The sequence below is a fragment of the Heloderma suspectum genome, chromosome 6, assembly GCF_057233095.1.
Source record: "Heloderma suspectum isolate Gila_16-S chromosome 6, 16-S_ref, whole genome shotgun sequence".
NCBI classification, from domain to species: domain Eukaryota; kingdom Metazoa; phylum Chordata; class Lepidosauria; order Squamata; family Helodermatidae; genus Heloderma; species Heloderma suspectum.
The window spans coordinates 83010983-83037481 of record NC_139463.1 but is presented as its reverse complement, the minus strand read 5'-3'; the positions used below and the strand labels follow the sequence as shown (position 1 = coordinate 83037481).

The 26499-nt window shown below is 43.5% G+C and overlaps 2 protein-coding genes across 2 annotated transcripts; both read right to left on the bottom strand.

Moving 5' to 3' along the window:
* Positions 1-806: 806 nt before the first annotated feature.
* LOC146341542 (vomeronasal type-2 receptor 26-like) lies at positions 807-13219 on the bottom strand. Its single transcript, XM_084807526.1, has 5 exons — positions 13002-13219; positions 11521-11812; positions 8825-9052; positions 7471-7597; positions 807-1708 (listed from the first exon to the last, which is right to left on the bottom strand). Exons 1-5 carry the CDS (start codon positions 13217-13219, stop codon positions 807-809), a joined length of 1767 nt encoding a protein of 588 aa, XP_084663652.1.
* Positions 13220-16700: 3481 nt separating this feature from the next.
* LOC146341541 (olfactory receptor 14A16-like) lies at positions 16701-17672 on the bottom strand. Its single transcript, XM_084807525.1, has one exon. The coding sequence runs from the start codon at positions 17670-17672 to the stop codon at positions 16701-16703; it is 972 nt and encodes a 323-aa protein (XP_084663651.1).
* Between the last annotated feature and the right edge of the window lie 8827 nt (positions 17673-26499).

Here is a 26499-nt window from a genome sequence, read left to right as displayed (position 1 = left end):
AATATTAATAAAAGAAGGGCTTAAAAATGTGATCCCACCCATACTTGAATAAAATTGCCCTGATTTGGGTTGGAAACAGATTCCTTGAACAGGCTTCCCTTGAATTGGGGCTGTCATTGGGCAAACTATCTGTCTCTGCTGTTCTCTTTCAGTTTCCCCTTCCTGAAGTTGGGGGAGGGGGAATGGATGAAGTGGAAGGGCTAGCAGGCTGTGGAGGGCTCCCACCATCTAGTGTTAACTGATGCAAAGAGCTTGAAGCCTTATGAACCTTGTTAAGAAGCAACCTGTACCACCAATCTATGCCTAAGGAAGCCCTCTGCTATGTACAACATATCAAATAGAAAACATTAACATAAAAGCATAAAAACCAAAATAAAACCATCTTAAAACATTAAAAAGCAGGGTTTTTTATTTGTTTATTTTTTTTTGTAAAAGACCAGATTGAAAATACAGTGCTGCAGAACAATTATTCATCATAGAACAGAAAATTAATTGTCAAATTCACACTTAGTCATGTTTAGATTAGACTGACTGAAATCAACAGGACTTAAGTTAATCATCTCTAAATAAAGTTGCAATGATTTCAGTGAATCTACTAAAAAAATATGGCAAAGTATGGATCACATCTTCTATCTTCTTTCCACTGAATGTGAGATATATTGGTTGTGTTGGGTTGGGGCATTTGAATAAATTGGATTGGACTGACATAGATGTTAGCCTAACTAGGGTCCTTCTTAGAATAGGTCCATTGTCCCCATTACTTGCACACCATAGGAGAAATATATATTAAAAGTTTCTTCATTTCTTCAATTCATTCTCCTAATTAGCTGCTCTCTTTTATTCAGCTCAGGTTTTACCAACATAATATAGCATTTTGGACAAAAGATACAAACCAGTAACCCAGCACTGGAGGCTAAAATGGAGAAGATCTCCACAGCTACCATGTATTTGCCTTTAGTACCAACATAAGTTGGAACAAAGGACACCCAGACACTGCAAAACATTAGCATGCTGAAGGTGATAAACTTGGCTTCATTGAAACTATCCGGCAACTTCCTGGCTAAGAAAGCCACAGTGAAGCTTATCATGGACAGGAGTCCCATGTAGCCCATGACAATATAAAACATGTTGACAGACCCTTCATTACATTTTAAGATGATATTTCCTATTAATGACTCCTTATCAACATCTGCAAATGGGGGAGAGGTTCCTAGCCACACCATACAAATAAGTCCTTGAACAAGGGAGCAAGAAAGAACAATGGAGCTGGCCAGTCTTTTACTCACCCATTTTCTCATGCTGGATCCTGGTTTGGTGGCCATGAAAGCTAAAACTACCATGATGGTTTTGGCCAAAACAGAAGAAACAGCCACTGAGAAGATGATGCCAAAAGTAGTTTGGCGTAGAAGGCAAGTCACCTTCTTAGGCCTTCCAAGAAACAACAAAGAACAAATGAAGCAAAGCAGGAGAGAGATCAAAAGAATGTAGGTGATATCCCGATTGTTGGCTTTGACTATGGGGGTATCTTTGTGCTTAATAAATATTCCTAGCACTAAGACTGTGATCAGGGAAAAAGAGACAGCAACAGAGGCTAAACCGATCCCTAATGGTTCTTCATAAGACAGAAAGGTTATACTTTTGGGAATACATTGATCTTGATCCTTGCTTGGATAAAGATCTTCTTGGCATTTGAAACAGTCATCCATGTCTGGGGGGGAAAGAAAAAAATATCATTGCCAACTGCTAACAAACTTCTTGGTTTGAGAATAGGTCCTGCAAACCCCATGCTGACATGAGGACTTTAACAAAAGCTTGGCCTGAGCTCTGACAGTGGTAAGGGAGGTAACATAGCAGCTCAAGTCATAGTAGCTTGGGTATGCAAGGCGAGGCCTGACATCATGCCAATCAAAGTTCCATAAAATCCAAGGCCTCAAATCAAGCATGATTGATTGATTGATTGATTGATTACATTTTTAATCTGCGCAATGATTATTGTTCTCCAGGCAGAAATTAATATAACATTAATCTGATGCAGGTGACTGGTTGTAACATGCTTTCCTCATCCTAATAGACAGGAAACACCCTCAGGGTACAGAGAAAAGGAACTGAATAGCCTAAAAGGAATTTCACCAGATGCATTGGTAAGGAACCACTCTTCTTGATGGAGCACCCATTCCCATAGAATGGGATGGCTCCGGCAAGTAAAGTAATCCAATCTTTTCTTCACAGACAAGAACTGAAATTCTCCAATACTTAAGAGTTTCATGCAATTAGTGGGTAATAGTCATGCTGGTCATGACATAATTCCTTTTGTCTAAACAGTATAACAACTCAGATTTTGAGCAGAAAATGTGCTGGGTTTTAGATCGATTCCTTCCATAGACCCTTAACACCAGGAATCATCATCACAGGATACTTGGATTCTTGGTACCCTGCAACGTCTCTTTGCAAGAGCACCAGCTGATCTCTCCCCAGAGAAAGGAAAACTCAGTTTCCCAATCACCCCTGGAAAGGGCCCCAAAGAAGGGTATACAATACTGAGTTCTGCCACTTTCCCAGCATCCTTTCACTGAGGAATATAATTTCTTTGGTCACTGCTTAGACCAAGGAGTTTCATTGCTCCACAGCAATCAGCTGCAGGGTTGGGCTCTCTTGCCCATGGATAAGTATCTTTAAGCTCCCCACCTCACTTTGGTGGCCTTTCTGCAATCATGGTCTCCAATCCACCCTTCCTATGTTGCTCATGGCTCAATTCGATCTATTCTTACACTGGTTTGGCTGGAGTAGGGATGTACGAATCCCTTACCTGGCTCTGCACTGGGGCATCCACGGTGAGGGAGAGGTGCTCCGTCCCTCCCCCCAGAATTCTCCCTGGCCAGCTCTGCTCCACAGCAGCTCCATGGATCTGCTGGCTGCGGCCAGCCGCAGCTGGAGTTCCAGCCGTGGCCGGGCTGCTGCGGCCACAAATGGCAGCCATTGTAGCGGCCGCCATTTGCGTCCTTGCAAGCAGCCGTGATAGGCTACATAAGTATTTACGTAGCCTATCACGGCAAAGAGCAGGGATGCAAATGGCGGCCGCTACGCCATTTGCGCCCTTGCTCTTTGCCATGATAGGCTACGTAAATACTTACGTAGCCTATCATGGCAGCCTATCACGGCTACAAGAACGCAAATGGCGGCCGCAGCAGCCCAGCTGCGGCCAGCTGGGAGACCAGCCGGAGCCGCCACCGGAGCCGCCGCCGCATCCACCCCAGGAAAGTTCCATCCTGGGGGGATTCCGCAGGGGGGCGGGGGGTGGGAGGCTGTTCTGCCATGGATTCCAGGGGGCTGGATTCTAAAGAATCCAGATTCTTTAGAATCTGGCCTCACTGGAATCTGTGGCAGAATTCTGACATCCCTAGGCTGGAGCACCTACGTTTAGTGCATTCTTTCTATGCTAGGTTGGCCCGGCTGGTGGCTCCATGGCCTGGTTGCGGAGCGGAGCCAGCCCGGCAGGATTCCGGGGGGGAGGAACGGATCGCCTCCCCCCTTGTCGAGGATTCCGGGTGGAGGAACGGATCGCCTCCCCCCACCTGCGGAACGCAGTGGAGCCAGGTAAGAGGGGTTTTGTACACCCCTCCTTAACAAGCCCCTGGAATTCTCCTCTTTTTTTTCCACTCCCAAAATTACGAAGATAAATCCTTACTGACAACTGTAATTCTGGTGCCCAGCTATCTCCGTGAGTCTGAATAACTTCTGTAAGGATGGCTATTTTTCGTAGATATTTATGTATTTTTTCCCCTGCCCTGAGATGTCCAGTAATTACTTTCAGCCAAAACACTTCCTCTTCCTAGGGGCTTCCCAAAAGAAGTCTGTCCTAGGTGTGCCTGAGCGATGCACTCTTTGTTTAAAGCAACGCTGTTTGAAAGAAAGAAAGAAAGAAAGAAAGAAAGAAAGAAAGAACCTTTTAAAATGGCCATGCTGGTCTGGAGCCCTGCACAAGGTATTATTCTCCCTGCTAAACTTTATATTTCCACATCCAGCGTTGTTGTTGATGTTGTGAGGCTAAAATGGAGAGGCGACCCAACTCTGTGCATGTCTACTCAGAAGTAAGTCTTACTGAGTTCAATGCAACTTACTCCTACACATGTCAGCACCCCACTTGCCCCCAGCTCAGCTTTCTATTTCCACATCCAGCTGATTATCAAACCTCCTGTTAGTTATCTCAGTATTTACGTAGCCTATCATGGCAGGGGGGGGGGGGAATCCCAGCATACACAAATGGTGGCGGCTACCGCCATTTGTGTATACTGGGTTTTTTTCCCCCCTGCCATGATAGGCTATGTAAGTATTTACATAGCCTATCACGGCAGGGGGAAAAAAAAACCCAGCATACGCAAATGGTGGCGGCTACGACAGCTGCCATTTGCGTCCCTGCAGGGCTGCCCAGCATCTGGATGTCCGGCTGTGGGTGGCCAGAGCTGGCCGGCAGCTCCGCGGCTTGGCCGCAGAGCGGAGCCGGCCAGGCAGGATTCCGGGGGGAGGGACAGAGCACCTCCCCCCCTGTCGAGGATTCCGGGGGAAGGGACGGAGTGCCTCCCCCCCACTGTGGATGCCCCTGCATGGAGCCAGGTAAGGGATTCGTACATCCTTACGTACATATTTACATAGCCTATCACAGCTAAAAAAGGGAACGTAAATGGCGGCTGCCGTAGCGGCCGCCATTTGCTTTCCCTTTTTTTTTGCCGTGATAGGCTATGTAAATATTTACGTAGACTATCACGGCTAAAGTGGGAATGCAAATGGCGTAGGAGATGCCATTTGTGTCCCTGCTGTAGCCGTGATTTTATGTAGCCTATCACAGGATATTTACGTAGCCTATCACAGGCCGGTGTAGGGATGCAAATGGCATCCCTTACAGAGGATGCCATTTGCATCCGCACCAGCCTGGCAGTGGCTGGAGGACCCGCTGCGGGGTGGCCCAGCCGGTGGCTCCGTGGCCTGGCTGCGGAGCGGAGCCAGCAGGGCAGGATTCCGGGGGGCGGGAGGAATGGATCACCTCCCCCCCGTTGAGGATTCCTGGGGGAGGAACGGATCGCCTCCCCCCACCTGTGGACCCCGGCGGAACCAAGTAAGCGGGGTTTCATATACCCCTACAACTGGGGCAGCCTTATTTTGGGAAGCCCCTAGGAGGAGGAAGTGTTTTGGCTGAAAGTAAACAGAGACGGAGGATTTCAATTGAAAAAGAACACCAAAAAACAAGACGGTGAGCACAATTCATTTTTTTAAAAAAACTTACGTATTTATTATTGGAACATACTACACTTAGGGATGTACGAAAGTCACTTACCTTTCACGGATTATGTTGATGGTGGGGTGGAGGCATTCCCTCCCTCCCCCCAGAATCCTCGAGGGGGGGGAAGCAATCCATTCCTCCCCCCCAGAATCCTTCGCAGTTGGCTGTTCTCCATGGCAGCTCCGCGGAGCAACCGGCCAGGCCCAGCCAGGTCAGAGCCGTCCGCAGCCAGATTTCCGGCCACAGAGGGCTCTGGGGAAAACAAAAACAAAAAAAAACAGCATACACAAATGGTGGCGGCTACGGCCGCCACCATTTGCGTTCCTTAGTTTGGACTGTCTTAGTCTACGTAAATATTTACGTAGACTAAGACGGCAAAAATATGGGGAACGCAAATAGCGTCACGGACGCTATTTGCGTTCCCCTTATTTTCGCCGTCTTAGTCTATGTAAATATTTACGTATTTACGTACGGCCAAAAATAAGGAATGCAAATGGCGGCGGCCGTAGCCGCCACCATTTGCGTACGCCTTTTTTTTTTTTTTTTACCCAGACGTTTTAGGCTTCGTAAAAACTTACGTAGCCTATCATGTCTCTGTAAAAACAAACAAACTGCAAATGGCAGCGGTGGCAGCCGGTCGGAAGACCAGCTGCCAAAGCCGCCGCCAGAGCCGCCGCCGCCCGGAAGATCTGCCCCAGGTAAGTCTCGTCCCAGGGGGGATCCGTGGGGGGGGTGGCGGGGTAACAGGCCATTCCGCCACAGATTTTGGGGGGCCGAATGCACTGGCATTCAGCCTCACCATGATCCGTGGCGGAATTCTCTGCCATCCCTAACTACACTGTGTTTTTATTTACGAAAATTCCACGACTGTTTGCAGATGACGAAAAAAAAGCCGCATAACTGCTGGCTCCACAGGACCTTGTGGTGCCATTCCTCAGAGGATTCTGTGGCACGGACTGAAGGCAATTCGATCCCATTTCAGTCCATGATGGAATTCTCTGACATCCCGAGTTCAAATATACACACATACATACATATATAATCATAGGATCATAGAATAGTAGGGTTGGAAGGGGCCTACAAGGCCATCGAGTCCAACCCCCTGCTCAATGCAGGAATCCAGGTCAGAGCATCCCTGACAGATGGCTGTCCAGCCTTGTCTTGAATGACTCCAGTGTGGGAGAGCCCACCACCTCCCTAGGTAATTGGTTCCATTGTATATTCTTTATATCATTATATATTCTTTGAAGTAGGCCAACAGATTTTGTCCCTATATTTAGGCCTTCTTCAACAGCTAAACTAAAAGCAGAAAGGGACAATTAAACACATAAGTAAACATTTTGAAATAAAGTATTCAAGTTTTGTGTGTGTGTCTGTTTTTTTTCTTTAATGCTTGATAGCCTGAGTAGGGCTTTTCAGGTATTTGTAGCACCATGGGAGTATCAATATAGGGAAGCTATAAACACATAATATCAGCATGTGGAAGTCAGTGCAATATATGGCTGTCAAACTGGAATATTTACAAGAATTAGCCTTGATTTGAAGATGGCTGACCGGCTCCCATATCTACAGATATTAGTAATCTGGTGTACAATGAGGCAAAACATGGTTCTTGACTTATTGACCAATCCAGACAACCGTAGCTCCTGTTGGAATTCTAGATTTCCCAAATATATTCCATTAAAGGCTCATTCACACATGCATACATCACCTGATTTATCTTATCACTTGTTGGCCTCCAGCTGAATGTGTGAAAAGTTTCCATTGACTAGCATTGCATTTGAGAGGAGCTGCTTCTTCAGAGTTCTGATCCCATGTGGAAGTGGGGTAAAATTATTCTAAGCTCTTTGAAGGATGACAGAGGTGACCCTGTAAAGGTGTTTGCCTGCAACCCAGTTACAATTAATGTGGGGTAAGGATAGCTAAAATAAAGGAGCACCAGCCCCACACACCCAGTTACATCTCAGATATTCACTTGTTGAGAATGAAGATCTGAATGTGTGCTTGTAAGTGCATTTAGCTGAACACACTTACAGAGCGCCCATGGTCAGGAACCCTGCCTTATCAGGTTTCTGATAATGGGGAACGTGTTAAGACAAATGCACTTTCAAGCCCCTGCAATGTAGCCCATTCATAGGGCATGCTCGGAGTCCTATGAAACAGTGCTATATGTGACAAATATTGCTTAGACCTACCCTTTTGGTTTGAAATCTTCCCTTTTTGGCATTGAACACAATCATAGCAGCAAAATTTCTCCCCCTCTTTCTTTTTCTTCTGAGAACCGGGATGGCAGGAATCACTACACAAAGAAATAGGCAGCTCCTATTAGCAAATAGAAGAAAGATTTTACATGGGAAAAATGGGGCCATTAGTTGGCAATTAATCAATTTTAAAAGATCAGGAGCTGTTGGTATGGGTTAAAAAATTACACTGAATTATAGGCATGCAAAAAGAAGAGAAGATTCTACTACAAGATTTTTTGTGATCTATTGCTTGTGTGAAGAAAATTTTGAGACCGGAGAAGAGATCAACTCAGTCCAGACACAGGCATGATGACTTGTGGCCAAAAGGACAAATGGCCTATGAATAATTTTTAATGCACTCCTCTACATACCTACAGAAGGTATGGTAAATATTTATTTTAGAAAAATCAAGAAATTTAATTTAGAGAGCAATCCTATGGCTGCTAGACAGTGTCTAGACAGCCATAGGCTGTTTCCGTTTCTGGGAACCGAGATCGGAGCCAGGGCTCTGAGCTCAGTTCCCAGAAACTGCATTCCCCTCCCTCTCCCCCACCACTTCATAGGCAGCATCTTTCTTTCCCATCTCTGCACTTGTAATTACAGTGCAGAATGGCTGAAAAGGGGGTATTCCCAGGGTTGGGGAGGGGAAGAGACCACAGAAGAATTGTTACGCTTTCTATGTTCTGTCCAGCCTCCCCACCACCACCACCACCACCCCGACATCCCCAGCTATACAGCCAAATTGGCTGTCTAGACACAAATGCAGAGTGGCTGGAGTGTGGAGAAGCTGCATTGGATAGTCTGCCCAACTTTCATTGGATAGTCAGCCATCTCCAAGTTTGGAGGCAGCCGACTATCCCAATAGGATTGCACCATTAGTGTTATTAATCCTTTGTTAGGATTAATAAATTCATATCTCAAATGCTACATCTCTATTTTGTTTGTAAATGTAGTATCAATGTTTACTAGACATAACAGCTGTCTCCAGTATCAGAGGCAGTATGCCTTTCCATACCAGTTGCTGGAGAACATGAGCAGGATGGTGCTATAATTGCACAGATATCCTACTTTCAGTTTTCCCACAGTTAGATGTTTGGTCATTGTGTGAACAGAATGCTGGACTAAACAGACCCTTGGCCTGATCCAGTGTGGCCTTTCTTATGTTCTTGTGATATGAAGTACTGGATGTCTTATGGAACCTTGTCATCCATGACAGGATCAGTTATGCAGCAAAAGAAAGCCTCAGCTCCTGATGCAGCCATCTGAAGAATGGAGTAGATCTCAAGAGCATGCTAAAAATCCTCACCTGGTTAAAGCTTTTGTGCCATGTAATTAAATCTTGATTAATGCTGAATTCTTCTCCTGTAAGAGCTTTGTATTGGACCCTTCCAATGCTCACTCTAAGAAATGAGTTATTTGGGAATATTACCAAATTTGTTATGTCAAATCCTGTTTCTATTTCCCTATTAGCATTAAAGGACACTGTTTCTCCAGCTGAGTTGTTAAACACAATGCCTTGAAGAAATGGATGGAGCTAGTGGAAAGGGAAAGTGGGGGTGGGGGGAAGAAATGAGATAATGACATATGTTACTGGTTTGTTTATTACAAGTATTTCTACCGTGCTGTGCGAGTCAACATATTTATAGAGCAGCTTACACGTTCAGAATATTCTAAGACAATAAAGATTTAAAAATGAGATTTTTTTAAAAAACAAGAAACCTAATCCTATCCAAGCCTTTATGCTAACCTTAATTAAAAGCAACAGCAACAAGAACACAATGCCACAACAGAAACATATACAACTCCAACAGAAACAACTCCCAATTAAACTTGATCGAAAGCCATACTCAGGGGTTACATTTATTGGTAAACTCACACTAACATGGAGAAGGGACATGCCATATAGGTTTGCCCCAACATTTCACACATCCTGTAGCCCCCCTCCGGCATCTGCACATACCATGCAAATGTCTGCAGAGCAGGGGTCTTCACACATGGAGCAAGTGGGCCACAGCAACAGAAGAAAAGTCATTTGGGGCCTTACTGGAATCTTTATGTCATGTTATACAACCCTTTCCTTGCAGATAGTTTTATGGAGTTGTTATGAAGACCCAGTGGTACAAGTTGGAAAATAGACAATCACCACAATTTTAGGCTCCTAATATTGGAGAAAATGGGAAGCTTGACAAAGTGTTATAATCAGTGAATAACATGTACACCATCATTTCACAAGTTATTCACTGAATAATTGGATGTTTCATGTTGTCTTACCTTGTCTTAAGCTGTTTATGGGAGCAAACTATTTCACTGTGAATATATTACCTGCCAAGGCCAGAGATCCTGAGGTTGAAGTATTTTGTCCTTCACCATCATTATGTGATTGGATCTAGATGAGTACATTGCATGGAAAGCATGGACCACAGCATAGACAGCATTATAGATGCTATAGCTGTGGCCAGTCACTGCCATTTCAAACAGTGGTCCAGGAAGGTTCTCCAGCCTCTCTTCCCCAGTACATATTTCGCCATCCTCCACTGGGTCCTGGGGATTTGGAAATGAGCAGTCAAATAATTGCTCACAGAAGTCCTTTAGAAAATGATTTCCTTGTCCCTGGCATGGTTTCATGCTCTGAAGAAATTTCTTGAAGTTTAAAAGTTGATGTGTGTGCACTGTGAAGGAAATGGCACCTTGGAACACTTGCAAACTTGCTTTTCTGTGGAGGCTTGTTAATGCAAAATCAACCTGGGCTGTCATAATCCACACCTTTCTCAGTGATGTATTAGTTCCCTTATATAAAGTGTTTATTATAAGAATCAACCATGTAATGATCATAGTTTCTCCATAGACAATAAATGTACTGGCAGTGCTCTTTGTAACATGTAAATGAACATTTAAGGCCATAGTGTTCATTTCTTCGCCTGTAAGCCAAGAAGCTTGGTTTGGCATTCTTTCCATGAAAGCTGAACAGATGCCATTCCGGGAAAGCAATAGATCCAGCATCTGCAAGAAATGTTCTCCGCTGTTATCATTCACAGCAAACAGGCCAATCCACACCCATCCAAAATGCTGAAGTAATCGGATAATCCCCAGATACTGGTGGGATTCGTTTGAAACCATGCGGTAAAAGGAATATTGTGGCTGCCGTGTATCACTCTCCTCTGAGGAAAAAGAGCCATATGCAAACTAAAACAAAACACACATTTATTTTAGAGATGAGTTAGGCGGGATATGCATGGGAGTGTTGTTGTTTTTTTTATCAGTGCACAATGAGACAAAATTGAGATGTGAGTATATAAATTCGGTGAGTGTTAAATTCAATTGCTTTTCTGGCTGAATTTTCTCAGTGTGTAAGAAGTTAGATTTAGATCTCGGGTTGGATCCAGGATGTTTTTTCTATGGACAAAAGGCCACTTGCTCATGGAAGATGCTTCCAGGATCACCCCCTTTGCTTCCACACCACAGCTCACCCCATTCATCATGGTCCCCATACCCTCAGTGTAGCATTAAGTGTCCTGTAGAGGCTGCTGTGGGGAGGAAATGATGGGGAGTCTGAGCCTGCTTCCACCAGCCCTGTTGCTCACAGCTAAATATGGATCTAGCCCATTACTATTTTTATCCCACTTTTCTTTCCCAAAGACACAACTGTGATTTACAACACTGAAATAACAGCAGAAGAATTAAAGTGTAGACAATGGCACAATGAGCATAATGCAGTGCAATAGCAGCAGATAAAACCAAATCTCAAACAGCTGCGAGGGTTAAAAGTAAAGCACAGAATAACAATGGACTATGGCACAATTTCTTGGCATTAGTTATAAGAAGAAATATCATAAAACAATCAGATTCTATTCTTTGCCACTGTTTCCCCTGTCAGTCTGAAGACACTCACTATTCGGATTTGTCCATTCATAACTGGGAAGACTTCATCTTTCTGTCAATCATGCATGCCACTCCCACTGCTGGTTTTTTAAAGTCCCTGCAGTCCTGTGCACAGAATTCTACCTGTGGAGTCTTGTAGAGACCTAATATCGCTGATATGTGGAAGGAGATATCTGAGCCAAAGCCCCCAATGACAGCCAATAGGTTTTTCTGAGTGTCACATCTGTAGTTTGGAATAAATCTATACACTTTGAAGAGCAGGTCCAGAGTAGTACGATAGGTCATTCTTGCATCATAATAGCTGTCATAGATGTGGAAACCAAGTGTAACGTTGGGCAAGATCTTTGGGTTTTCGTTGATCTCTTTCACAGCAAATGCCAAGGCCAGGATGTGCTGGTACAACTTTGTCACTACACTGCAAATGGAGTGATATATTGTTCAACAGGGGAATTTTACAATGCATGCACTACACCCACACTGGCTTTAAAAGAGGCACACTAATATTGAATCCAGTCTGTACAAACGTTATTTATTTCCTTTGTACCTGAAGTGAAGGACAAAGAGAGCAAGAGCGAGGGAGGGAGCGAGAGAGAGAGCTATAAAGAGAAATTAGGAAGGTGATCTGAGGCAAACAAGGATGAACAATGCACAGAAGAAGTTAGGAGAGTGTATGTGGGGTGGGGGGATGAGATGACAACATATTTGGAAATTGAACAGCCCATGGATTTTCAGTGGCTTGTCAACCATCCCATCCACCTGCCTTTGCTGGGTTTGCACAGAATGAAAAGCTGCAGTGGAGGGGGCCTGGATCGCCAACCTAGGCTCCGCACAACCCACCATGGCTAATAAGCCATGGTGGGCCACTGTGATTGAGTGAACCAGGTCACTATGTTGTGTTCTACTTCCAAAGAATTCATGGGCAAAAAAAAAAAAAAAAAGTATTGAAGAAAGAATTGCAAAAGTATACCATAGTATCTCTTTATTACTGGTTATGGTCACTTTAAAAAAATATATATATTTTCATCCCTTTCCATTGAAGTCAGTCTCCTGAGCTGTTGCACCCATTGTTATCAATATGCTTGAAAATATGTTTCATTTCTTTTTAAATCAAATTGCAAGTGTTTCCCAGTTCATCAGTTTCTACAGAGATCACTTCTTCAGCTTTGTTATCGTCACCTCTGATTGTCTCCTGTCGTATTTTCCATATGCTTAGAACATCGCAATGGGTCAGTGTGGAGTGGGCAAATGTGCAATGGGTTCTTTTCTATTTGAGTCTAGCAACCAAGATCCTTCACTCCCTATCTGTGTATTCCTGTAAACATGATTTTCAGAGTGAGGGTTGTTTTTGCTGTTTGCCATTAACAGCTCAGATACCCCCACCCCACCCCCATGGCAATTCTTTGGCTTTATAGAAAGTAGAATTGACTTTATGGACATCTGGTGCAATTAGAGAAACACAACCTTCCACTTCTTTGAAAAACTGGTACAGAATGAACAAGGCAGGGGACGGGGGGGGAGGGAACAGAAGATTTGCACAGTGCCAATGATTCAGAATGACGTGGCCTCCCGCATCTAAATTGTTTCAGAATTCTTGCATAACTTACATTTGAATGTCAAAGGCATCCTGAGAAGGGTGTTTGTTGAAGGAAACACCATCTGGGGAAATGTGAATGATCTGAGAACCAATCCCACCAATGAGAAGGCTACCTGGTTGATACCACTCATGTGGAATACGGATGGCATCATTCCTAAGGCAATTTGTGGTATCTACACTGAATGCCATGTGAGGCAACAGAAGCAGTAGCAACACCACAGGTGCCATCACCTTGAGAGCAAAGCTACTCTCTAGACACCAGGTCTCCTGTGCTTTTCTACAGCAGCAGTCACCTGCTAAATAAAACAAGCAAGCTACTATGGCTGGTGACTGATTCTTCTGATAAACATCTTAAACAGAAATGTATCTGTCTTATTTTTGACAGTGTTATGGTTAGAGATGCATGCTGCAAATACCAGCTATGATTTCTCTTATGCCAATTTCAAGGCTGGTATGTAACATGAAAAAGGGAAAGCTGAGAGATCAAACTGACAGAGCCCAGCTCAGCTTTCCTAGTCCCATCTCCCAAATGTATAGAGGTGGTATATAACCACATGGAGGCTTGCTTGTTGATTTTGTTCATGGGAAATCACTGGTGATTTGGCAAGGAAAGCCAATGATAGTGTTTAGGGTAATTACAGGGGAGAAAATTATATCTGCAAATGTTGAGGACTGACTGACCCCACTGGTAGCCTTTTTTATTCCCCTTTGGATCTGAACATAGCCCTTTTCATCTAGAACTCGCATTTTTCAGCTAGAACTGGCAAAGACACATTTCACCTCTGATTGACACCACTGGTCACATCCCCCCCCCACCCATATACACACACCTTTGGATCTGATTATTGCCCTTTCCACAGCAATGGTCAAGCCATTCACCTGGGAGTCAACCCAACTGAACTCAATGGGCCATATTACTGAGCAGATGCTATAGTATTGTGATGTCCACTGGGGGTTCAAGACCACCACAGTGAGCAATTCATCCATGAAGTGAGTGATGTGGGGTGGGCTAGGCATTCAGATGAATCGAAACAGCCCCTGCCCCAATGGAACTAGAATTGGAAATGATGCATTTCACCACATCCTCTTGCATCATGATAGCAATAGCATACGTCCTCTTTCTCCAACCTGGTGCCCTCCAGATATTTTGGACATCAATGAGATCCCATCAGCCCTTGCCAGCATTCCCAATGGTCAGCAATAGTTGGAGTTGTGGTTCAAAACATCTGGGGGTTATCAAGTTGCAGAAGGTTGATATAAGTAATTGAAAAGCAATTTCCCAGATTTATGTCGACACCAGTTTTGGATTCACTTGTGGTTGGTGTGGACATTACTTGTTATTTGAATGTATTATCTTCTTATTCATGAAGCTTGTCTAAAACATGATCATGGATCTTTCACTCTGGATAAAGATTACTCAGATATTCCTATGTACAAATACTTTCAAGAGCTGCTTTTCAACTGCTATGTTTATAATACACATGGCAGGGGGAATGGAATGAAGTGACTGGAGAAGGATGGAAGAAGAGAGAGAGAGATTTTAAAAGTAGACAAAACCATATCAGTGTGTGGATAGGTCACAGGGGTTGTTTTGTTTTGTTGGGTTTGGCTGAAGAGCACTTAGCATAGAGAATCATTGGCCCTCTCAGTGTGAATTCCAAAGCTTTCAATTTCTGGCTCAGCTCTGTCTTTTTACCTACTAGTGGTTTATCAATTGTTTTGAAGCTCTGGACCCAGCTGCCAATGGAGGCCAGACAGGTTCTTGGCTTTTAAACTGAGTTGTTTGCTGAAGTAGGTTTTATTTTAATCTGGTGAGAGCTGCTATTTTTCCCTCTTATTTTTTTTAAATGGATGTTTTTAATTGTGTTGCAATTGATGTGTTCATGACCATATGCTCTGAGAAAATAAGAGTATTTGCCAGCATTCAAAGATAAGGGAAGCCTAACCTGGCAGAATGGTAATGAATACAGAATCATAGAATTGCAGAGTTGGAAGGGCCACTTAGGCCATCAAGTCCAATCCCTTGCTCAGTTTAGGAATCCAGATTAAAGGAATCCAGGGACGTAGATGTTCTTGTGGGTAAAGACTGGGGCAAAATAGGACTTGAGCAGTTCTGCCTTTTCTTTGTCACTTGTCCACATTTTGCCATCTTTGCTGTGCAGCTGGTGTACCATTACTTTTGTGCTTTCACTTTTAAGATATCTGAAGAAGCCCTTTTTGTTATTCTTCGCATCCCTTGACAACCTCAGCTCATTTTGAGCATTAGCCTTCCTGAAACCATCTCTGCAATTCTGGGGTATGTGCCTGTACATTTTTTTTAGTGATCTGCCCCTCCTTCCACCTTCTATAAGTGTCCTTTTTGGATTGCTGATTGATTTGTAGATGCCTGGGCAATATTGTGATACCAGCTCAGCTGGGACTGGAGTCCAGTACATCAGGGCCAGAGTTCATGGACATGCTCTATCTAAGCCAATCTAGACTTCAGTTCAAAACATAGGTAGAGCCCAAGTAGGTAAATGAAGAAAGTGAAGCGAGTCAATCATCAGGTCAAATCATACATATGAAGTCTCCCCACACACACACACACACACACACATGCATTTCCACATGCAGTGCATAAATGTCCTTTGGTTTTGCCTTTCTCATTAACTTTTGCTTTGTGTCTGGAATAGCATAGCTGTTAGCTTATAAGACTCACTAGCCTCATCAGCCAGTAGCTTTTGTCACTTCTCTCTTTGTTTCCTTCTCCCTCCCTCCCTCCCTCCCTCCCTTCATTCACTTCCTTGTTTTCCTTTCTCATTCATTTTGCAAGGACCCTTTTGATAAAAACACAAAATGAATGTTAATAATGCACCCTTGTAAAGAAGCTAAAGACAGCATGATCGATCCAAATTTAACCTTGAAAGAACTTAGTCAAAAGTGTGTGCTGTTCCATCTGATTGGAAACAATCCCAACAACCCCACAGAATTTTGGGAGTGGTGCCAAATTATACAGCGGTACTACTCACAAGTCTCTGGTCACAAACGAGTGCTATTTGGGCTTACAGGGTACGTAAACATCTGTGCTTGGTGTAGGGCTGAGCCATGTAGTCATGCACCTGTGCACATCACATAGGGCCTGTTTCCACTAGCAATTTACTCCAATTTGGCTGCGTGTTGAGGTCATTAGGGATACATGATGTTGTAGCCATCCAGCAGCCACCCCGGAACTTATCAGGCAAAAACTGGATTTCCTGAGACTGCTTTAAGTCCAATTCTTTTCCTCAAGTTGGGTTCTCCCTGGTATAGTTGCTGTGTGCCCCAATGCCTGCATTTGCCTCAGGTATGCTAGCCCTGCCCAGGGGTGTGCCTTTCACCATGACCCCGGTCAAGGGGTGTTTCCCATCCTTGTGTTTCCCAGCACAAACCAATTAGTGTCTACTCAGAAGTAACACCCATTGTGCTCAATGAGGCTTGTCTGCCAGATGTGCTCATAGGAAGTAAGTACTTCCCCCTCCCATCCAAAGGAGACATCTTTGCATACATGTTTTTGAAGTGTTTCTATTTGCATACCAAAGAAAGGTAATGGATCCAGATAACACAAATTTTCAAAAATATCTCAAAAGTGAAGAATGACAATTTAGCATTTTTAAACACTGGTCACTGTTGGACATCATTTTTACCTCCCATGTTATTTTTATTTTAAAAACTTACTGTAGGGCATTCTAAGCTATTTCCTAAAATGCACCCAGTTCTCAATGTGAAGGAATGTATGGTGAGGGAAAAGGTTGACAGCCAGCTTCCAGAAGGCCATTTTGAGTTCCCTGTTCCTCATGCTATAGATCAGTGGGTTCATTAGTGGGGGTGCAATGCAGTAGAAGACAGAAAGCAAAAGTTGTAAAGTTGATGGGGTGCTGGAGGCTGGCCCTAAGTAGGCAAAAGTGCCACTTACCATAAACAGGGAGACAACAATAAGATGTGGAAAGCAAGTTGAGAATGCTTTCTGTTTCCCATGCGTGGATGGGATTTTTAAAACTGCTTTGAAGATCTGAACATAAGAATATATTATTAAAACAAAATAAACAAAGGCAAAGGAACAGCCACCAGAGACCACCCAAATTTTGATGAGATATGAGTCAGAGCAGGAGATCCTGATTAATTGTGGGATTTCACAGAAGAAATGATTGATCTCATTGGAACAAAACTCCGGTGTGAATGCATTTCCAGTATATATTATAGAATAGATTAAACCAATGATCCATGCACTGGTTGCCATCTGGATGCAGGCTTTCCTGTTCATGACAGTCTCATAATGCAATGCGTCACAGATGGCAATGTAGCGGTCATATGCCATGACACCAAGGAGGAAGTAGTGGGATCCCATGAAGAAAATAAGGAAGAAAACTTGGGAAACACATCCAGAATAGGAAATGGTTCTGATGTCCAGGAAGGAATTTGCCATGGATTTAGGGATAGAGACAGATAGGGATCCAAGGTCTTGGGATGCCAGGTTGGCCAAAAAAAAGTACATGGGTTTGTGAAGGTGATGACTATAAATAATTATGATGATGATGATGAGAAGGTTTTCTGTGAGGGCCACCAAATAAATTATCAGGAATGCACAAGAGTAGAATGTCTGCAGCTCCTGAATTTCAGAGAATCCATGTAGAAGGAATTCAGTCACTCTTGATTGGTTGGACATTGGGCTATTTTTTTTGTGTGTCTGAAAAATACAAAGACGACAAAACCATTTGAAGAAAGGAGAAGGAAAGTGAGCTTTGGTGGAAGTGCTCCAGTATGATCAAGTAGTTGGAGTCGGGACTAGGGCTGATTCAAATGTACAACCCCCATATACACAATTGCTCCACAATCTTCTGAAGGTTGGAGAACATTTTGAGGGGGGGGAATGTTAATCTGTGGAGGGGGGCACTGTACTTACTGGCTGAGTGTTAAACCCCCCACACACATACATTTTGAAAAGTGAGGCACACGCTAATTCAAGTGGCCCTGTAACCTTACTGTCTCTGAGACATACTTTCAAAATGTGTCCCAGAAATGCCCCTGAGGATAGGGGTGTATGAAACCCCACTTACCTGGCTCTGCTGGGGTCTGTGGGTGGGGGGAGGTGATCCGTTCCTCCCCCAGGAATTCTCAATGGGGGGCAGGCGATCTGGTCCTCCCTCCCGGAATCCTATCTGGTCAGCTCTGTTCCACGGACAGTCCGCAGAGCCACCGGCAGGGCTTCCACCCACTGCCAGGCTGCTGCAGACGCAAATGGTGTCCTGCGTAGGGGACACCATTTGCGCCACTACGCTAGCCCGTAGTGGGTAATGGCTAAAGCAGGGACGCAAATGGCATAGGGGACACCATTTGCATCCCTGCTTTAGCTGTGATAGGCTACGTAAATATATACCTAGCCTATCATGGGCTAGCGTAAGGACGCAAATGGCGGCCACTATGATGGCTGCCATTTGTGGCCACAGCAGCCCAGCAGTGACCGGAGCTGCTGTCGGAGCCGCCGCAGCATCTGCCGCCGCATCCGTTGTCAGGTAGGTCCATCCTGGGGGAATTCTGGGGGGTGGCGGGGGGGAGGCTGTTCTGCCACAGGCTCCAGGGGGCTGGATTCTAAAGAATCTGGCTTCACTGGAGTCCATGGCGGAATTCTCTGACATCCCTACCTGAGGGAGCAGCAGCATGTGCCTCAGCTTTTAGAAAGGGAAGGAAGCAATACAGTCACCTTGTAAGCTGCAAGTACAGTACCCCACCCACACAGACAGCTGAAAGGCAAACCATGTTGCCCCCCTTTAAAAAATCCCCATAATATGGATGGATGGATGGATGGATGGATTGATTGATTTGAACCTCACCTTTCTACCAAAAAAAAATGGAAGGAAGTTTACAATCATAAATAAAGGAAGCTTACAATCATTAATACAACTTGATTAAAACAATAATAAAACAAATGCACTGAAACACAACAATAGCAGAATAAAAGCAACATCCAGCCCAACAGACCCACTTGCCAAAGGTCTGTTGGAATAAAAAGGTATTTGCTTGCCAGCAGAAGGACAGCAGAGAGGGAGCAAATCTAGCCTCCCATGGCAGGGAGATCCACAGCCTGGGAGCGGCCACAGAGAAGGCTTCAAAAGAAGGGCCTCTCCCAAAGACCTTAAGACCCAGGCATGCTGATGTGGGAGAAGGTGGTCTTTCAGGTAGCCTGGTACAAGCTGTATAATTCTCTCTCTCTCTTTCTCTCTCTCTCTCTCTCTCTCTTTCTCTTTCTCTCCCATGCATGCACACACTTCACAGTAAAGAATAAAGCACCAAAGATGGGGCGGGGGGAGAAACCACTCAGACCTAGCCAGAATATTGGATTGTTGAGAAACATTTTAGGTGCTTTTAAAGAGAAAGAAAAAATAGATAAATAAAAAAGAGTGAATAAAGAGGTCCTCCAAGTGTTAAAGTGGGCAATCTAACAGCACAATCCTATACATACCTAAAAATAAATCCCATCAGGTTCGATAGATCTTCTTCCCTTGAAACTGGGTATAGGATTGTGGTCCTTCTCTCTTGGTGATTTTGCACATGCCAATATCTCAGAGGCTTAGTGTTTCCATCTGCAGAACAGTAATAGTACAGAAAGACTGGATTCTTTTTGTTTTGTTTTGTTACCTCCAGTTCAGGTGCCATATTATCAATTACGTGAAATCACCTGTGCTGGGCCCAATGGGATTTGTTTGTTTTTCTCCAAATATCACCAGCTCTCATCTACCTGAATAATCCACAAAACCCCTCCCCATAATTCTCTCATCAATTTTCTATGAGGATGTGAAGTAACTTAGCTCTGAATTACTGTTACTTTTTTTACTGCATTTCCAGTGATAGTTACATGTTAGTTACAGTACTTGTACTGCAATGGTTACTTATGAGTAGGGGTGCTGGAGAAAATTGAGATGGACTAAAATGAGCTTGGATTTCTAAGAATCCAGTCTGTGGAATCCACTGCAGAGTGATCTCTTCAGGCTGCGCAGAGTCCATGGACTTCCAGATCTTCTTTCTTTCTTTCTTTCTTTCTTTCTTTCTTTCTTTCTTTCTTTCTTTCTTTCTTTTTTACTTTCCTGAAACGTATGCATAGGTATTCATAGGAAAATATGCACATTTCTGCCAAGACCAGTAAATATGCATGGGGAAAGGTTGAATGGAATGGAGGACGCAAAATGTTACGTACTAAGGTAAATTATGTATATTGTTAGGAACCCTCTCACAGAATTATTTGCATATTTTTCTGCACAACAACAACAAAAGATTGATTTGATTTTTCACTATATCACTCCTAACAGCATACGCAGCTGGTGTGTGCCAAGAGGATTGTAACCCAAATGAAACAATGTTGAGGTATCAGTATGGTGGAATAAAGAGGGCATGGCTTGGCTGGCTGTCACCATCCACTATGGAATGCATGATTCAGTTCCTAATTCTAAACAAGTATATTGAGTGCTCCTTATCAATCTGCTTTCTGTCTATGTCAGTGTTTTACTGAACAAATGGAAATTCGTGCAAACAGTGTTTCTTCCTCATTTTCTCCAAGCCCTCTATAAACCAAGAATGTGCAGCATTGTACTTCTTAATCTTGCAGAGCTCCCTGTGCACTTCTTAATCTTGCAGAACTTTGGTCAATATCTTTATAAATATTATGCAGTTTGAATAAACCATGGTTTTGATAAAATAAATAGAATGAATAAAAATGGAAAATTAGTCCTTGAGAACTGACTTACTGCGCTGATCTTTGAAGACAGATCTCTGTTTGTTTTTAATCTATTCCCTTTTTTATCTCTGCTTGCTTGCCATTTTTCTCCTGACTTTCTCACTTGTATAATTTCCCTTGTAATCATACTCTTCCCCCCAACTTCTGATTGCAAGATGTTCTTTGTTGTTGCTCTTTGGACTGGATCAGAAGTGGAGACAAGTCAATGAGCTTTATTTACAATTGGTTCTACCATCCTCAAGGGCTTCAGTCCCACGGAGTCTAATGAAGCTCAGAAGCAGAGACTCAGGTGTGTGTGAGAGAGAGGCGGGGAGGGGTATTTTAATATTTATGTGTTAGGACATTCAGTAGAATACAGGTGAGGATCTGCCATTTTCCAGCTGGATCCAGCCACAATGAGAACCCAGCCAGCCAGCCCACAGCACCTCCTTCCTCAAATCAGCTGAGCAGCAGGGAATAGTGGGCATGACTCCATAATTCTGGTGCTCAGTTGAGTAGGGATGGGCAAACATGCAATGTGAAAGCTCATTGAGTTAATCCTCAAAGCTTGTTTCTCCATCTTTGCATTCCCAAACATGAGTGTCTCTGTTTTTCCCAATTGAGAAAAATGTGCATTTTTGAAAGTGCACATTTTTTCCCAACTGGGGGGGGGGGAAATAATGTGCATTTCCCCTGATTGAAAATGTGAATCCCTCCCCCCATGGGCTAAAGTGTGAAAATGTGGATTTGGAGGGGGGGATTTGCATATGTGTATCTTGAAAATGCATGCTTATGCAAGTGTGCACTTCAGAACACAAATGCAAGTTTGGGAAATTGTGAAAAATTTCCTGAGAATTGCTTTTCTGCTTAAGTTTGTGTTCAGGATTGTGAATGGGACAGGATTGCATGATTTGCAAACGGGAACAAAATTCTTATATATCCCTAGAGGAGGAGGAGAGCTCCACAGCCCCATCTTCCACATTTTTCAGCTCTTTTCCTTTGATGAGCTGAACAGCAGGAAGGCAATTTCATGGGATTGGCCTTGCTCAGTCCATTAGCAGGAAATCATGCCCTCCACTCTTCAGCGAATCAATAGATAACCAATTAGGGATGGGTGAACGTGCAATGTTCAAGCTTGTTGCAGTTCTCTGAATTCCTCATCAAAGCTTGGTACACCTTATTCATGTTCCTGAACATGGGCATCTTTCTTTCCCCCTTAAAGGGGGGGGGGTAAATGTTCAAATTTTCTTGATTGAAAATGTGTATTTCCCCCACAGGCTGAAGTGTGAAAAGGCAGATGGAGGGGGGATTGCACATTTGCACACTTCGGGAAGGCTACATTTTTGGAAGTGCACACTTCCACAAGTTTGCACTTGCAAACGTGAATGCAAATACAGGAAACTGTGAAAATTTCCAGAGAACTTATGTTCCTCAATGCATTTGCCTTTGGGGTTGTGAACAGGATGTTGCACAAAATGCTAGTTTCGCCCCCTGGAGGCTAGTCCAATTTGCCCCAAAGAGGAGAGTCAACTTCAGGCTGGGTCCAACTGGATTTTATTATTTGCAAACAGTTCGACAGAGGAGCTCACGCTCAAAAGCAGAGTCGACCCTGGGCAACCTCCGCGCTACAGTTTTATCACTTAGCTTGCATTCCTCAGCCAGCGTGTTACTTTTGATTGGTTGCCAGCGGTTTGCTTAGCAACCTTATCTTAGGGTTACTGTCTGCTCATTCTAGGCATGCGCAGCTCTTACAGTACTATGTGCTGCTTAAGACACATACAATGGCTTTTAGGTTACATTTTTACTACAAGGATACGCATGCATGATTTGTGAATAGGAACAAAATTCTCATACAGCCCTAGAATCAAGCAGCTGAGCAGTTTCTGTTGGGGTACAATTTTCAGGGGAATCACAGCACCTGGGGAGAGAAGGGTTAAACATCCCTGCATGCTGCGATTCTGCTGAAAATCTTGCCCATCACTGCTCACCTAATAGGCAGGGAGCAGGACAGCTGAGCATCAGGGGTGTGATTTCCAATGAGAAGGTGCATGGCAAGGGGTGTTTAACACATTCTTCCTCTGCAATGGTCCCAATGAAAGTCACCCTCCCAGTACAAGCTGCTATTAGACTGAGGGGGAAGTTCCAATTTGCTACAGTGGAAGCTTTTCTTTATGGAAGCAGTGGGGAACATCTGGCCATCCAGATGTTGTTGGACTTCAACCCCCATCAACCATTGATTATGATGGTTGGGGCTGGTGGGAGTTGAAGTCCAACAACATCTGGAAGACCACAGGTTTCCCACCAATGCTTTAGGAGATATGTTTAGCTTGGCAGGGGTACGAGACCGTAGAGAGGGATCGAGGATTTCCCCAATGAAAAAAAGGGGTGGCAGCTATTTAAATGTTTAAAATAGGCATGTTGATTTCACATCAACAATGTTATGTCTAGTTTGTCCCTTAGAGTCTGAAAGATAAGGATATTTAAGCCCCATTGAATTGAATTTATGAACTAAGATTTAGATTTGGACTTGAAGTGGGCAGCCTGCCTCTGAATTGGTCAGAGCTAAATTTCTCTGTTTTGATCTCTGTTAAATTTCTAAATGTTTTGGGAGTTACTGAACTGGGTCAGGGGAGAAGATATGGGACAGTTTTTTTCCATGAACTTCTTTAGCTTACATTTGAGTCCAAGCCAATATTATAGACTTTAATTATACATCAGAAAAACTATCATTAGTGGCAATGTAGCACAATACATAAGGGCAAATCGACATTATCTCTTTCTGTACCTTCAGATTTGGCATGTGTGATGGAAATTAACTGCATCTACATTTGGTCAACTAAACTCCATGTTGAGGTTTAATGCTTCCTTCTAAATTGCAGTTTTGTGAAAACAGATTAAGTCACCTAGTAAATTATCTATACCAGGAACTGGACAGTGAGTATGTTACTGTTCTTCTGCTGGACCTGTCAGAAACATGTCCACGGTATCCATCTGAACCAACTGATGATTCCAATTTGGAAAGGAAGTTCAAGGAGGTGATGAATCTTTGATGCTGTGGATTCCTCTTTGATGCCAAGGCTGTGAGTCTGTGGTATCCCACAGGGTTCCCTCCTATCCTGCACAAAGTTTAACATCCACCTGAAACTGTTTGGATAAGTCATCTAGGTATTTCAGTTTGATGTCATCAATACAGTGATGACACCCAACTCTATTTCTCTCTTCCAGCTTTTTCTAGCAAGTTCATAGAGGTCCTAAACTTGTGCCTGGAGGCAGTAATGGGCTGGATGTGGGCAAATAAACTGAAGTTTAATCCAGACAATATATTGGTGCTCTTGGCCTGTACTGTTAGCCCAGGGATAGGGGTTTAACCTGTGTTAGACTGGGGAGTGTATCCCTTGAAAATGTAGGTTTGTTGTTTGGGGGTTCTTTGGGGCCTGGCCTGGGCACATAGGCATTCAGGCTATCATCAGCTTTACGATAGTTTCCTAGCCAGAAAATTGTCGGATACTTTCAGTGAAGCCAAATTGATCAGCTTCACCATTCTGGTGTTTTGCATTGTTTGGGTCTCCTTTGTTCCCTGTGCCCTGAGCACCAAGGGAAAATATATAGGAGCAGTGGAAATTTTAGCCCTCCTGGCCTTCAATACTTGTTTGTTGGCTTACATCTTTCTCCCCAAATGCTATGTTATAGCTCTAAGACAAGATCTCAACAACCAGAAAGCTGTTAACAGACGAAAAGAAGAATATTTGATTCTTAAGTTTTTGTTGTTTTGTGTGTTTTTCTGTACATTTACTTATTTTCCTATGATGCCTAAGTGTAGTGACACCAGTGAAATATATGTGTAAATTAAACTTGGCTAAGTGCTTTGGGTTTTGGAATGTGGGTTGAATAAATGATGTCACAGTTGACTTTTCTGTCTCCAGTGGTCAATTGAGGTGCAGAGACTAGAAATAAGCAAGATGAGAAGAGTTCTCTGTTATGATAGACTCCAACTCACCACGGGTTGGTGAGTTGGAGTCCAGGGGAATGACCTGTGGAACACTTGGCAGATGCACCCCATTTGGCAGATTCCTCTGACAACCCTACTTGCATTAAGTAAGAACACTGATCCACCCAGCCCAATACTTCCTATGGAGCCTACATAAATATTTACGTAGCCTATCACGGCTAAAAACATGAATGCAAATGGCAGCCGCCGCAGCCGCAGCCATTTGCATCTACAGGCTCCACACGCCTGCAAATGCACCCAGCCAGCAGCTCCGCGGAGTTGCTGTGGAGCGGAGCTGGCTGGGTTAGGATTTTGGGAGGAGGTGCGGAGTGCCTCTCCCCCACCGCGAATCACCCCTATGAAAAGGTAAGTGACTTTTGCACATCCCTACAGCAAGAATAAGGCATTTGTGAGATTGTAACCAAATCCATCCACTTAGAATATTTTTTTTCTTTAAACCTCTGCTTTACTCTTATCAGAAGGAAAAGAAGGAAAGGACTCAGTAGTGCTCTTGAAAGGATTTGTTTGGAAGGCGAGAATCGCTCATATGTGTCAGCTTGAGCCAATACAAAGCGAGAACAGCGTTAACCAACCAGCTATCCAGGATCCTTCCAGTAAACTGCCCAACTGCTAGGCTGAGAGATGTAAAAGAGCTTGAAAGTTTTTAATGACAGACAAAATAGAACCAATCCCTCCCATAAAGCACATTGATTAGAGCTGCTGGTAAAACATGCTGTAGGAGTAGAAGGTGGACATGTCAGTCACCCAACAACACTCCCTTCTCCCCCTTCCCCTATAGATCTGAAACTGCTTTACATTTATTTTGGGATACATGAAATCTGTGCAAGCACATTTCTTGTCTCTGAAACACAAGTTGATGGTGAAGCCCTGTTCTGCCCTGGGGTTCATCTCTGTTGTCTTAACTGGGAACCCTGCTTCAACTTAGGACTCCACAGAAATGGGCCGAGGCTATCCATTTCTGTTGAGGGTTCATCTGAATCCATTGCCCATCTCTAATTTCTTTGCATAAAATTTATGAGAATGTGGATGTTCACAATCACGCTATGAGATTTTTAATTTTAGGGGGCATTTTCCACATAGCCTCATTGATGTCCTTGCTCCTGAAGCTATAAATGACAGGATTCAGAACTGGGGGCGAAACTGTGTACAAAATGGCAGAAACCAAATCCACAGTGGGAGAGGAAAGTGATTGAGGCCGTATGTAGAAATAAAGTGGTTGCCCCTGACTGAGAGACAGAAAGAAATGAAATTTGGGCCATTACTGAGACCAACATGAGGAGTGCGTTTTTCAATTTCATCTATGCTATATATCAGCTATTGTACTAGAACTCTGCCACAGCAGCAATTGTGGCTTGCAATTGAACAATGCATTATTGGAGAATCCTCTGTCAATATTTTGTGAAAACAAAAACAAAAAACCCCATGTAGCAACATAAATATTAACATATATGAGATGTCCAATTTCAAAGTAGAAAAGGATATATCTGTAAGTTATTAAGCTCTATTTTACTAAGCTCTGTCTCAGCTGTACACTACATCATGTTTTGACATGTTGAAATCAATAGGACAAGTTAGTCACAAATAATTTAAGTCCCATTGATTAAGATGGGTCTATTCTAAACACAACTATGTCAGGATCTGACCTTAGTATTTCTATGCATAATCTTTATGAGAATGTGGATGTTCGCAATCATGCTACAAGATTTTTAATTTTGTGGGGTATTTTCCTCACAGCCTTTTGTATGTCCTTGTTCCTTAAACTATAAATAATGGGAT

What these genes read in the sequence shown, in the direction of transcription:
- LOC146341541 (XM_084807525.1), bottom strand. Translation starts at nt 17,672, where the DNA reads ATGTCCAACCAATCAAGAGTGACTGAATTCCTTCTACATGGATTCTCT.
- LOC146341542 (XM_084807526.1), bottom strand. Translation starts at nt 13,219, where the DNA reads ATGGCACCTGTGGTGTTGCTACTGCTTCTGTTGCCTCACATGGCATTC. An exon ending in GTCTCTACAAGACTCCACAG is followed by an intron (nt 9,053 to 11,520) that starts GTAGAATTCTGT and finishes CCTTTCCACTAG; the next exon opens with CTCCATCCATTTCTTCAAGG. An exon ending in GGCACAAAAGCTTTAACCAG is followed by an intron (nt 7,598 to 8,824) that starts GTGAGGATTTTT and finishes ATTTGCTAATAG; the next exon opens with GAGCTGCCTATTTCTTTGTG.